Raw genomic sequence first — 14,442 nt, 5'->3', positions numbered from 1 at the left:
TTATACAATAAAGTTTATTGTTAAACTGTAAAATATCATACCATTACTAGATTTGAGGAATGATTACAGAACATGCTTGTTGAAAATCTTCTGTACATATAAGATTATCGACCAATATATCGATGTGAGAATTTTTTCCCTGCCTAATATCAGGTATCGGTCCCAAAAAATCCAATATTGGTCAGGCCCTTATTAGCACTGACAAGGAATGTAATGTAAAGACAAGTGGTACATCCAAATTCAAGGTTGTCAAGGGGGAAAAACACATGCAACAACATTTTGAAACTGTATAAACAGCATTCATATAGACTACAACCATGTACTGATGTATCTTGTACCAATATTAGTATCTCCATTATGGAGACGTTTATACATAGGTAGAGATGGATTAAATAAAAGTGGATGGTTTAGTAGCTTTTCCATTTTCTCTAGCTCTTGATGCCCTCAAAGAATAGCACTGTTTTCCAACTGCACAAATTTGAATGCAAAAGTTGAATTAAGTTCGTTTGGTCAGGTTCAGCTGTATTATAGTCAAGGGTCTACTAGCAGGGCTTTTAAAGACTGTGTAAAGTGAATTCAAACATTTTCATCTAAACACATTAAATAGGTCATTAATGTATTTCTAAAAAAGGTGTAAAAAGCATTTCAACCATTGTGGAGCTAGGCTTCACAAACTGTGTTTCAAGATTTCTGTTCAGGATTTAGTGAGTGGGTCTGAAAAGCACTGCCACGTAACGTAAAGTGGCAGTGATTAGCATAAACCCGCCCCTGCTGCTGTAGAGGTATAAATACATTCAGCACACACTACTACTACTACAGTCTACAGTTAGCCAGTTAGCTGAGTTAGCCTCCTAGTTAGCTGCCGACTTAACGTCTAGCTAGCAGCCGAGTTAGTCAAAGTCAGAACACATATTTATTCTTACTTTACACAGACTTTAACAAATTATCACGAAAAAAGTACATTGACACATTACTCCATACGATGTAAAATGGTTATGCTGTTGCTACTGTATCTCTGTCTACAAGCAAACTTTCACTATGGCTATTCTTATCCCGTCACCTTATTCGTCCCCCTGCCTCTTTTTGCTGCAGCCTTTGCCGAGCTTCAGACAGACATCCACGAGCTGACCCAGGAGCTGGACGGAGCCGGGATCCCCTTCCTGGACTATCGGACTTACGCGATGAGGGTCCTCTTCCCAGGCATCGAGGACCACCCTGTACTCAAGGAGATGGAGGTACGGGTCAGTACACCACCAAACAAACTTGAAACTGAAACCAAACTAACCATCAGTCGCAACAAAAAACCAAGATTTACATTACACTGCCGCACTAATATACTAACACAAGCTAGAAACTGACAGTAGCTGCTTTAGCTTAACAAATCACCTCGAAAGTAGTTCACCTCAGCAAGTTGTTTCACAAAGAGAACATTTTCAGAAAAACTCTTCACAAAGTTGGATTTAATGGTATGAAAGTGTCCTTCTGACTTTACTGCTTAAAACCTTTGTAGCCATTATCCCGTGACAGGTTTCATCAAACACAAGCCTCTCAAAAAAAAAGAAAGTGTGAGATATGAGGCAAGAAGAGGAGCTCCAGACGCGATTCACCTTAATCACATCGGCTATATTTCACCTACTTTGTCTTAATGTATTCAGTTTGTCTCAATGAATGCAAATGACTTTTCAAGAGACTTAGTATCGTCATTAGTCTGATCTCATTGGACATGTGCTCGCCATGTACTCTTGACGCATGGAAGTAGAGTTTTAAATTGAGGATTGCTTGAAAGTGACAAAAAAAAGAAACATTGTCGAAGATTAAGAGAAGTTAAAAAGGTTTGTGAAGAAGGTTTGAAGGGAAATATGGCAAGAGGATGAGAGTAGAGAGAGAGAGAAACATGATTCAGGGTTACTAGGGTTGCTACTTGCATTATACATCACTGTTAAGTTATTAATTAAACCAGTATATGCAACCACCTTGCCAGCACAGCCGAATGGAGATAGCGCTGAGACCGAGGGGGAAGTAGAATTAATAGTATGTCAACATAAACTACTCTTCCTCCAAAGCTAGAAAACCAGAGAGCCAAGTTTGTAATCAACGCTATCATTAAGATGTAGAATCCGGTGCTGCTCCATTGGCTTTGATTGGAGCACTGACTTTTTGGCATCAAGGAATAATTTGTTTGACCTTTTACAGCTTCATTTAATCGTTCTAATCCAGAAAGTAGATTTATATTCTTAGGAGAAAAAAAAAAGAAGAAGAAGAAGAAAAAAGTCCTCCCGGGCGGTCTCAGAGCTGCCGTTTCTTCTTCTTCTTTTGATTCATTCTCAGTGATTCATCCCGTCTTATTTTTGGCTAGAAGGGTTAGTTACTTAAACACAATAAAATGATCCCTGGATGTAGAAAACGCCCACTGTGCTCTTCAGAGACTGTTAAATCTTCCACATAAAACGAGTCATAATGCAAATTCTGAGAATAAAAACTACTCATTTTCCCACCTTTTCATTTGGTTTAGCCCTTTTATGCTTATATAAAGCTTGTAACATAATTCAATTCAACCTCATACTAAATATTGCTATTGTTTTATTGTTTACCCACCTTTTTTCTCTCTGGACCACCATATACAGAATTCTATATTGTAGGATTGATGTAATAATGAAATAGAATCTTAATTTTAGACTCTGGACTAGGGTTTGGTTTTGATAGCATTTCATCAAATCTGGATTCCAGTACTGAATCTACTTATTGAATCTAAATCCTTTGGAATATTTTATTAAATCTAATTCGGAGCTTTCAACTTTGACAACAAACTAAAGTAACAGAATCTTAAATTTAAACTTTATATAGAGTGGAAACTTAGAATGATTACGTCTGTCCAAGTCAGACTGATCACTACAAGCAGATGATTATATATGTATATATATATATAATAACCCTTTTTAAAAATGTTTCTTTATTTCTTATGCAGATTACCATCTAATTGACATTTGCACCTTTTACAAAAAAGATGAAGATAGTTTTTACTTATAGCCTAATTAAAGTTCACAACCTGAAAATAACAGCAGGGACATAAAATAGGAAATGTTGATTAAGTGTATTAAAATAACAAGTGATGCCTTCTTCACATTATGTTTCATCAGCAGCTTGTTCTAAAAACTAGAAGTCCTCATTCTAAATGATTCATCTGGATGTTGAACTGCTTTGATTCTTTGGTCTGACACTGAAGAAGTTCTGTGAGCAAAATTAGAAATTAGCATGAAACTTAAAACAAAGTCGCTCTCAACAGGTTCCATCAACCTGTCAGCCTGAAATCTCCCAAAAGATCTTTGTTTTCTCTTTTGATTTGACACTGTAAGGTTATACTGTACATATGTAACAGATCGAGATCTCTAGTGACACGACATTGTACGTAAGATGTCCCCTGAGCCAAATGCACCTTTTACCTCGAGGTGTCAGGCAGACATATTTGGGCTCTTCTGTATTTTATAGTTATGTCTAGACTTCCTTCCTCTCGCCTCTGTATTTCCCACAGGGGTGTAATCCAATGGCCTGTGTAAACCAACGCCCTTAGCTTTATTGCTGTGTGTGACTGCTCTCTCCCTTAAGCCACACTACACACCAGCTACGCTCCCACACACACACACACACACACAGAGTCTTGTAGATATGTGGTGAACCCTTCCTAATTCTATCTTTGAAATTTGGTAAAGACACTGTGTGTACACGCATCTCCATCTGTCGTTCATTCTATCTTGCACATGCACACACACAGACACACACGCGCACACACACAGTACATTCAGAGTCCACCCTGGAGGCCCAAGAATCTCATTTAGCACTTTAGAGAGAGGCCCAGACACTTTATTATGGCACGTTGGAGGGGGAGAAAGAATAGATGTTAGAGTGGTACAAAAGAATGATGATAGAAAAAGAGAGAGAGGGAGAGAGATAGGTGAGAGAGAAAAAAAATGTGTGCACGTGTGTGAGACAGACACACGAAGACAAAGAGCAGGAGAAATTAAAATGGGAGAAGACCAACGATGTGAAACAGTCAACAATCAGCGCCACCGAGAGAATTAGAGCGGTGAAGAAGACAGAGCGAGAGAGCAAGAGAAAGAGAGGCATCTTCGGGGGGGTGGATAGGGAGGGAGGGGGGGTTTAGCATGTTGTTGATGAGGAGTGACAGGTGCCAGCCAGTGGAACAAGCAGGGTGCAACTCTGTCACCAACCCTGGTACACACACACCCCCCGATGCTTCTCCACTCTTTTTCTCCTAGATCTCTCTCTCTCTCTCTCTCTCTCTCTCTCTCTCTCTCTCTCTCTCTCTCTCTCTCTCTCTTTCTCTCTCTCTCTCTCGTGTGCTAGGACAGCCGGATCCCGATTAGACATTTTTGGACTTCCTTGTACAGATTCCGCTTGTCTGTGAGGTTATTGAAGGGTTATTTTAAAAAACAACGTAAATAAAAAAATTCAGCAAAGGGTTAAACGTGACTTTTCTGAGCTGTCAAAATGGGATGTTTGCATTCTCTATTGCATGAGGATAATCAAACAGAAATGACAATTATCTTAGCATTAAAGATGCATAGAGGAATACATCATCTGACTACACAGGGAGCCCAGACTGCTGACGTGCGTGCGCAACCCACTCAGGGCCGATGATTAAAATTCTCATCTTATCGATATTCAACGGGAGGACGCATTGAGCCATCCGCCCCCTGATGTCAAGAAGACAATTATGTCAAATTGTCTGCTAAAATCATTTGGAGAGCAACAACTGAGAAACAACACACAGCAGTGCAGCCAAAGAGAAAAAATAAAAGAGAGAGGGAGAGAGAGAGAGAGAGAGAGAGAGAGAGAGAGAGTGGCCAATCAGTCTTAACTTGCTGTTTACAAGCCAATCTCAACTCATTATACGGTGGGAGGAAGAAAGTGTCTGCTCACCGATGTGTTTAGAATCTTTATGTTGTTTTTAATATTCAGCATTTGATTTTGCTCACACAAAGTTCCCATAGTTGTCTCTAACTATGCAAAAGAAAGATTGGTTAGTTGGTTGCTTGAAGAATTTTTGAAGAAGTTTTGTCGCAACTGCTAATTTTTGTATTCAAAAAGGTCGACCACTTCAATAACAAAAAAATCAACTTCTCGTTCCACCATGTACACGTTTTAGAGAAAAAGCAGGATTTTTCACATGCTATTTGAAGTCATTATAACAGGACGAAGACAGAAGGAAAACAAGCCTTAAAGACACTGTTGTAACTTGTCATTATGTGTCTGTTGTTTGGGGAAAATGTAGGATTGTAAAAGACAGAGGGCTCATCTTTCAATAATGCAAAAAAACAAAGAAGAGACATGTGTGTGTACAGAGAGCTGTTCTCTACTAACATTATTACCCTGTTGTTACTCCATATGTGACTTTTTTCAGGTCCAAGCAAACGTGGAGAAGGCTCTGACGTTGTTTGGCCAGCTGCTGACGAAGAAGCATTTCCTTTTGACATTCATACGAACTCTGGAAGCTCAGAGGTCTGTGTCTTTCTGTTTTTGTTTTAATCCAGATATAGATTCTTATAGTTTGTGGACATTTATTATGAATTTTCCCACAGTTTTTTTGAAAAGGTATTGACTGAAAGTAAGACTGAATGCTCCTGAAAATGTCAAATGGTGTAACCACAAAAGAATGTCTAGGGTCATACCATTTGACATATACACTGAGCAAACTGACCAAGTCCTAAAATTGTCAATTTATGAGTAACTGGTAAGAGCTTCTAACCTTGTCAGGCAGCAGTTGTGATCATCAGGGGTCCTTCTTTGTAAAACCACTCACTATTATGTGGCTTTTTTTCACAATGTTAACAAAATGGTCACTTAAATGGTGGTTACACTACAAGACACTACATGTGGTTTACTAGACTTGAGATGATTCCCCAGATTAAATGTAATACTTACAACAATTGTATTCCATTACCTTTATTTTATATAAAAGTTATAATGTAAGATCATGCCAAACTAGTTGATATGGTGTTTTATTGAGAATTTAGTGTTTTTAAACAAGTTGAATTATTTGGTACAAAGTTTTTATGGTTACACCACCACCTCTAATATATTCCCTCAAAATGGATTAAAAGCAGAAATGTTATGCTGACTCCACAATAAAAGAATGTGTGTCTAAGTTATTCATACATTTATTTTCAGATTTTAACCCCTTTATATTTGACTAAACCACATGGACACAAACAAACCTCATTGACCCACATCCCCTCAGAGTAATTAGAGCAGGCGAGAGGATGCTAGTTTTGGTTGGACAAATGCCTTTAAAATCTGTGGTGCTCTCAATATTTCACATGCACCAGCTGCTGCCTTTTGATAAAACCAGAGTTACATCTGTTAATAAACATCAAATTATGATTTTTTATTATCATTATTTTTATTATTATAAAAAACTGGGTAAAACTTTTCAGACAAAAATGTTTTATTCTCTTTTTTTTTTCTCTAAAGGATTATTTTTTCTTTGGGAAAATGTGTTGTTATCACTTGTTTAATTTGACTAATATGACATGAAAGGCTGCGCTTTCCCTGGGATTAGAGCAGGAAAGACACATTTATAAACCGAGTAAAAAACATTTTAGCGGGTCTAAAATGACTGCAAAGCACTTAGCCAAATGGTTTATTACAAACCAGAGTTGTAACACTGTTTAATTAAGATTAAACACACATTAATATTTAAATGAACTGTTATGAGGTTAATGGTGCACATGTTTTTTAAAGTCTCAGACGTGACTTAACAAAAAAAAGCTGCTGATAATGTTTGTGAAATATTTATGTGACACATTGTTAACAGTTTAAATGCGTTCCCAGATCGTTTTCCATGAGAGACCGAGGCAACGTGGCGTCTCTGATCATGACGGCCCTGCAGGGGGAGATGGAGTACGCCACCGGTGTTCTCAAACAGCTGCTGTCCGACCTGATAGACAGAAACCTGGAGAGCAAAAACCATCCAAAACTGCTGCTCAGGAGGTGAGGAAGACGTGGAGAGACAGGAAAACACACAGAGAGACAAGAAGGATTTAAGCACGGGGGGGGGGGGGGGGGGGGTAAAAAAAAAAAAGGGTGGATAGGGAGGAAGGAAGGAAGTAAGCAGCTGGAATACAGAAGAGAAAGAGAGGAAGATTTAAAGTCACTTTTCTACTCATTATGTGGAAGTCATAGTTTCTAAGCTTAGATTAAGTCATCCATGTCTCTATCATTAATCAAAGCTAACAGAGAAGAACAAAAAAATCAGACAATGAAATCTTAGTATCAGTCAGTATCAAAATGATCAAATTATCACCTTTAAAATTCCCCGAGTCTTTTCACTCTCACTTGTCGCATGTTGATAAAATACCAGAGAATACGCACTGCTAAATATTTATTTGACTGTTGTAATAGGCCATTATGGTGTTATTTTCTCCTCCGCTGTACATAAATCCAGCCGTGCTGTGGATTCTGTTATCCACATCAATGACTTTTCCATTAGTTTTTGTCACACACAGGTACATGATAAAGACACACATACACAGGTACATCATAAAGGCCTATGGAGCACATCATATGGTGTTGCAGGGACTACTTTAAAGATTTGTCTCTCCCATAGGAAGAGAGAGGGAGTTACATAAATCTCTGATCTAACATAGCTTTAGATCTAGATACAGAGTTTGAAGTGTGAGCAGACCCCTTGTCTCCTCCTGTTCAGTTGGAGAAGACAATTATCCTCATTTATAATCTTATCCTAAACTTTAGAGTCATTTGTTCATACGTGTTCCAAGTCAGATTCAGCACACTCTCTTAACTGCACTAACTTGTCGAAAATTGCTTGTTTCAACCTGATGAGTGTAACACGTTCATGAAATTTAATCATTTGCATTATCTGCACCTCAAATGTATACAGGTCAGTGACCGATAAAGGTTGGCAAGTTGAGCAATTCAGAAATATCTTTTTTAACTAGTTTTAAAAGCAGCATCAGGTTTGTTAAAATGTACATTTAGTATTTTTGTTGCTTTTATGTCATTTAAAATGACATTTACAACATTTTTTACCAAAAGTAAGACTGAATGCTCCTGAAAATGTCAAATGGTGTAACCACAAAAGAATGATGAATGTTCAATATTTTATCCACCTACAGTGTATTTACGTGAACTTCAAACTCGTTGATATGCTGTTTTATTGAGAATGTTTAAGGCAGTTTAATTATTTGGTACAAAGGTTTTATGGTTACACCACTTAGACATTTTTACCATAATCTTCTAATATACTCTTTCATAATGGATTAAAAAACATGTTATGCTGGGTCCACAAATGTTAACCCCTTTAATTTGATTAAACCACATGGACACAACAAAATATGTCATTGACCCATACATCAGACATCAGTCCTGCTCAGTCTGTGTGCAGTTTCAAGTTAAATTTAAGTTAAAAGAATTACATCAAAGAAGCATTTCAAACCACAGGGCTTCAAGTCCCACTGTTGGAAAATCAGATCACATTCAGCATCATTAGTAGCATTAAAGGACTAGGAACAATTAGAAAACATCAATACAGCAGCAGATGACAAGTGATGAGAGCAAGCAAAGTGCTCTCTGACTTAGATGGGAGGCAGCCAAGAATACATGACAGTCACAGAGATGGAAGGATTATTTTTTGATATATTTTTGTCCCTTTTTTTCTCCTTCCTGTCAGAACGGAGTCTGTTGCAGAGAAAATGCTGACCAACTGGTTTACATTCCTCTTGTACAAGTTCCTCAAGGTAAGACCAACAACAGTGCATGATGATCACATACTATCCTTATCTGTGTCTTTTATATCGAGCAACGTCTTATAAAGTATATTTATTTGTTTTTCTATCTGGGACTTTTATTAAATGCTCCTGGCTTCTTTTATTTATCCGTTTCATTTCTCTCACTCTGCTTATTAAAAGGTTTTTCTTATTTCTGCCACATCTTTTCTCACTTTAGTAGTGCAGAACACATACAGTACATCATCAAAGCCTCCCACAAGCACACATGTCCTTTTTCAGCTGTTTTAATGTCCTTTTTTCTCAAGTCTCATCTCAGATCCTTTCCTCTCATAATTTCACTGTTGTAGCAGACTGACCTTTGTGTTGTTCTTTTAGCTCACGCCTTCTCTTCCTCTGATCTCTCTTTCTTGTGTGTAGTTTCCGTTGTCATTATACCACTGTCAGTCTCCTCTCTGATTTAAGGTCACGTTGTCCTCACACATGCCAACCCCCCCGCCCCCCACCCATTCCTTTTCATCCACCCTGTCCCCTCCTCATCCCATCCCTCACTTTAACATACCCGCTTACACAAAACTAGTCCAGTCAGAAAATGTGAATGTGTTCCTTTCACAGCAGTTTCCCCCTCGTCTCGTCTTTCTTTAATTACAAAGGCTTGAAGTTGTCCTTATATGCCATTATAATCCTAATCGCATTATGAGTATAATGTGATGATTCTCATAGTCACAAAGCAAGCAAAACTCGGACAGAGACGAGTACTTTTAGGCGAAAACTTTGAAAAGGATGGCTTTAAATTGGATGTAATCTCTCATTTTGATGGTTTTCTTGTTTATATGTTTATGGATCAGTGACAAATAAAGGTTGGCAAGATGAGCAACTCAAAAATATAATAATAAGCAGCATCAGGTTTGTTAAAATGTACATTTTGTATTTCTGTTGGTTTTGCACCATTTCTACACCAAAAGTAAGACTGAATGCTCCTGAAAATGTCAAATGGTGTAACCACAAAATATTGATAAATATTAAATATTTGATCCTCATACAGTGTATTTAAGTGGACTTATACAAATATTATTGTAATATTTAGAACAATTGTATTCCATTACCTTTATTTAATATAAAAACATATAATCTAAGATCATCCCAAACTAGTCTTTTATTGAGAGTTGAATTATTGGATACAAAGTTTTAATGGTTACACCACTTAGACATTTTTACCATAATCCTCTAATATATTCTCTCAAAATGGATTAAAAGCAGAAATGTTATGCTGGGTCCACAAAAAACCAATGTGTTCAAGTTATTCATTTATTTTAGGTTTATAGTTGACACTGATCGTTAGTGATGTAGGAATCCAGGGTTCATTTCACTGTTGCACTCCCCATAAAGCAGCAGCCATTGTTATATCGCTGAAATGTAAATGTCAGCATACAATTAGAAAGCCTTAATGAAGGCAGTATGTGGAGTAAAGGCAAATTACGTAGACAAGCATGCAGTGGCCAAGCAACCAAGGTGAAAGCCGAAGCAAAAGCATAACACTGTGATGTATGCTTGCTCCGTCTCGTTAGCTGCTACCCACGTAATTGGCCTAGATGCTAACGAGGTTCTTAAAGCGTGTGAAGTGAGGAAGAGAAAAGAGAGAAGAGAGGGAACGGCTGGGCGAGAGCGTCAGAAGGGAGAGGAGGGGAAGGGGTTAGAGGGGAGAAGAATAGAGAGGAGGACACGACAATTAGGAGTTAGGACGGAGGAGGAGGAAAAGGAGGAAGCGGGGGAGGAGAGGAAGGAGAAAAAAACAGGGGATGTGAAAAGAGGAGAGAGAGGGAGGAATAGAAGGAAACAATAGAGACACTGTTAGCAGGAAGGTTTGTGGTTGGATGAGACGGTGAGGGACAAATATAGCACATATGTCTCAGTTTTGGGGAAAGATGTTTAAAAATGTGCACAAGTAGTCTTGGGTTTAAACATGCTGATACAGAATATATATGATAGTTTCAGATAGTGGGATTTACTACATCATGCACCCTTCTATTAGCAACCCATCATCACAAGTTGTGAATGATGCAGGGTGTTGACAGTGATTTTTGCCTCTCAGATTGTTCCTTTTAAAAATGTTGTAGGGGTTTTAAAATGTAGCAAAACTATGAGACTATGAAGCTGTACTCAGACACACTGGTGTTTTTAGCTGAATTGCTGGAGTCAGAATGCTTAAATGCTAACAATGGTAACATGCTGATGTTTAGTACAGCTGCAGGTATTTACCCATTTACCAAAGTATTGAGCTGATAATGTCACTGGATGAAAAGTCACCAAAGTGATTGTAAGTCATCTTAAGAGAAACTTTAATGTTGGTACTAAATTTCATATTAATCCATAATTATAATGTTATTTTATATCTTCAATATAGTGATGTACTGTACACAGTGTTTTGTAAATAAATCACGGCGTGGGCTTATTTGGAGCACACATTGGATTAAATGGTGTCACAGTACCAGTTAAGCTCATGCCAGACTTTTGACTTTTTTCATCAAATCTTTATTTTATATTCCAAAATCTACATGAACTAATAAATACATTTTAAATGAGAGATAAATGTTGCTTTATAAAAAATCATCTCTCTTATAAATCATGTCAGTATCCTTGAAAAACAGCTGGACTTAGATTTAGATGCTCAATCGATACACTTATCTTAATCATTGTAATAAGTTATATCAGTTTGATGAAGTAATTGAAATAGTTATATTACTTATTACATTTTAAATAAGGTAACTAGTAACACACTGTTCAAAATCAGATAGAATCAAACTGGGAAAACATCATTTGACCAAAACTGACAACTACTACCCCAAAATACCCCAGTGGCTTAGCACATATGGTATGTATGATTGTAAGATGGAGAGATGAAGAAAAAGAAGTAACCCTTTAACAGTTATCTCACAGTTGAAGAGGTGGAGGAAGGGTATTATATCGAGATAGGAAAAGGACGAATGTGTGTGTTAGAAAGAAAAAGCGAGTCTCTGAGAGTGCTTGAAGGTGAGACAGATAAATTAGTACTTTCGCCTGTTCTCATCAGGACCTCATGCATCTCCAGCAGTCACACACACACACACACACACACACACACACACACACACACACACAGTCTGAAGTATCTCCCTAAGCACAGCACGGTCGATCATTAAGCTCTCGTCAGAGTGACTATTGGCCGTGATGTGTCCTCTCTCTCCCCTCTAAACTGCTGCTACTTCAGCCCGGGAGTGTTTTCCTTAGGCTCAAGTGATGACTAATGACATTATTGATTGACAAGTGTCTCTGACGGAGGTGAGAGTGAGAAACATATTTATAACATCTGTGTTCGGTCACAGAAGCTAAGAGAAGTAGCCAATGGGAGAGAAGTGAAAAGATTTATATAACACTGCTTTCAGTCTGTATTGGGAAAAAAAGAAAGAAAGATAAAGCGATGTTTACGTAACACTGTGTCCCTCACAATTTTGCGACGTCACCTCAGGTTGACTCACCCAATGCTTTACACTTGTCATTTTGGCTTTATTATATAAAAATCTGCTGTTTTATAAACCGTATCATGCTTTTCACTGGTGGTATCTCATGCAGATGTAGCCTAGCTATTTCCATAACTGGTTTTGAAGCTCTGATGCTAATTCATGGCGTGATCGCATGATTAAACTTAGTCACTCGCTCATAATGAATTTTTTAGATCTGCTTCATGCTAACATCGCCTCAGTAGGTAGTGTAAAATAGAGGCAGGTTTGATGGAAAGGTCGGGATTGGACTGTAGAAAATAGTCTCTCCACTTTAAGGTGAATTTAGTAGGTTTTATTTGAATGTTAAATTGAGGATAAAGGGTCTGAAAGGTAACTAAGCATTTCACTTATTAGTCTCCCTGTGCAGGTGCTGTAGGATTTAAAAGCAACAGAATTTGGAATAAAAAAATGTATCCACATTAAGCTGGGAAGACACTGTGTGGATTAAGTAGAGTTTTGGCTTTCTAGTCAGCTTATATTTTACACAAATCTCATGAGGATGCCTAAATTAGGTAAAGACTACTTTGCATATCATTATTAATGTTTACTTTAAATAAAGCAGCAGATGTCTGCCATTAGACACTGAGCTTTTAGAACAGAGATTGTCAAAACTTGCATGAACAGAGTGGAAAAGAAGAAAAATGTTTTGCCCCCTCGAATAGTTCATTTTTCCAGGTTTTTAGAGTATTTCCTTCAACAATTATTAACATAATAACTAGACAAATGATGGATAGAGTACTTTATTAATCCCTAAGGGACATTAAGGTTGTGCAGCAGCCACTTGACATTAATCACAAAACAAAAACAATGAGGTTGGGAAAAGAAACAATTAAAAAACAATTAAAGACTGACTCAAATTCAAAAAATAGAATAGAATGACTAAAAATAGAATAGGGGCTAGAGATGTAACCATAACTATAATAATGTATTTGCTGAGTCTACACTGTTTGATTATATTTATATTACTATAGTACACTGTAGGGCTGGGCAATAAATCCATATTATGTCGATATCGTGATATGAGACTAGATATTGTCTCAGATTTCACGTATCGTAATATATTGATATTGCCTGACTGCTGCATAACATTATGTTCTATGATTTGCATTTTCCACTTATTATATCTACATTGCTGATGATTCATTCATTCATTTTGTTTCCATTTTTGTATACTGTTGGTCACATTAGGAAAAATTCTGCTAAAAGAAATGTGTATATTATGTTTTTATAGCTGTCAAATGTAAAAATGGGTCAAAGTTGACCCTGAACATTATGTAAGGGTTAAGCAGTAAGGTGCATAATTGTTAATGGATGTTAGTCTGTTGGGTTGAGATGCTCACAACCCCTTTAAACGTTCGATGGAGGGCTTTGAATAGACCCAGCTTTATTTTAAGAGATCACAAGCTGAATCATTTGGATATCACTGCTTTATCAAAGTCTAAGGAATCATGCATATGTGATTTTACTGGGTAGTTATAACATTCTGTGTGTTTTTAATATATTCATGTTTAATATAGAACGCTCTCTCTCTGTCTCTCTCTCTCTATGTCTTCTCCCTGATCAGGAGTGTGCTGGAGAGCCTCTGTTCATGCTTTACTGTGCCATCAAGCAGCAGATGGAGAAGGGACCCATAGATGCCATCACAGGAGAAGCCCGCTACTCACTCAGCGAAGACAAACTCATCAGGCAACAGATTGACTACAAAACATTGGTCAGTAAACTTCCCAATATCTCCAGGCTTGTTCCTGTCTGCTTCAGTCTGAATCACTGCATGAGTTATTGAGCTTTAGTCATGTTTGACAATGAAAACTTTAAAGCAAACTGTAACTAATCACCAGTTGAAATGCGGGAGCCATCATTTCCTTAATTGGTCAGGAGTCTGCAGTAGAGACTGACTTTCTTCCAGGATAAACACAGAGCTTTAGTTATGTTTGGAAGGAGAATGTGATCTGGCCATGAACCGACCTAACTACTGCCCAGAATTAATCACACACTCTCTCCAAACAAAGCCGTCCAGGTTTGGACACACCTACTTGTCAGAAGGATCTGCCGCAGTTGTTTTGGTTAGCACCCAAGTGCAAATGCTGAGTGATTATAAGCCCAAACAAACCCCGAACCGACCAGGAAAATGATTTAGAATA

At 37.7% G+C, this 14,442-nt stretch overlaps 1 protein-coding gene across 1 annotated transcript in view; it reads left to right on the top strand.

The window, feature by feature from the left end:
- The window catches only part of LOC128357993 (plexin-A1-like), a 221,860-nt gene that overhangs the window by 195,252 nt on the left and 12,166 nt on the right, over positions 1-14,442 (top strand). The window contains 5 exon segments of the mRNA XM_053318444.1: positions 1,093-1,241; positions 5,420-5,517; positions 6,850-7,008; positions 8,708-8,774; positions 13,866-14,012. Of these exon segments, the coding sequence (XP_053174419.1) occupies positions 1,093-1,241; positions 5,420-5,517; positions 6,850-7,008; positions 8,708-8,774; positions 13,866-14,012 (620 nt within the window).

Source organism: Scomber japonicus, chromosome 4, assembly GCF_027409825.1.
Source record: "Scomber japonicus isolate fScoJap1 chromosome 4, fScoJap1.pri, whole genome shotgun sequence".
NCBI lineage: Eukaryota > Metazoa > Chordata > Actinopteri > Scombriformes > Scombridae > Scomber > Scomber japonicus.
Note: the sequence above shows the minus strand (reverse complement) of the source record. Positions and strands in the feature narration are given on the sequence as shown.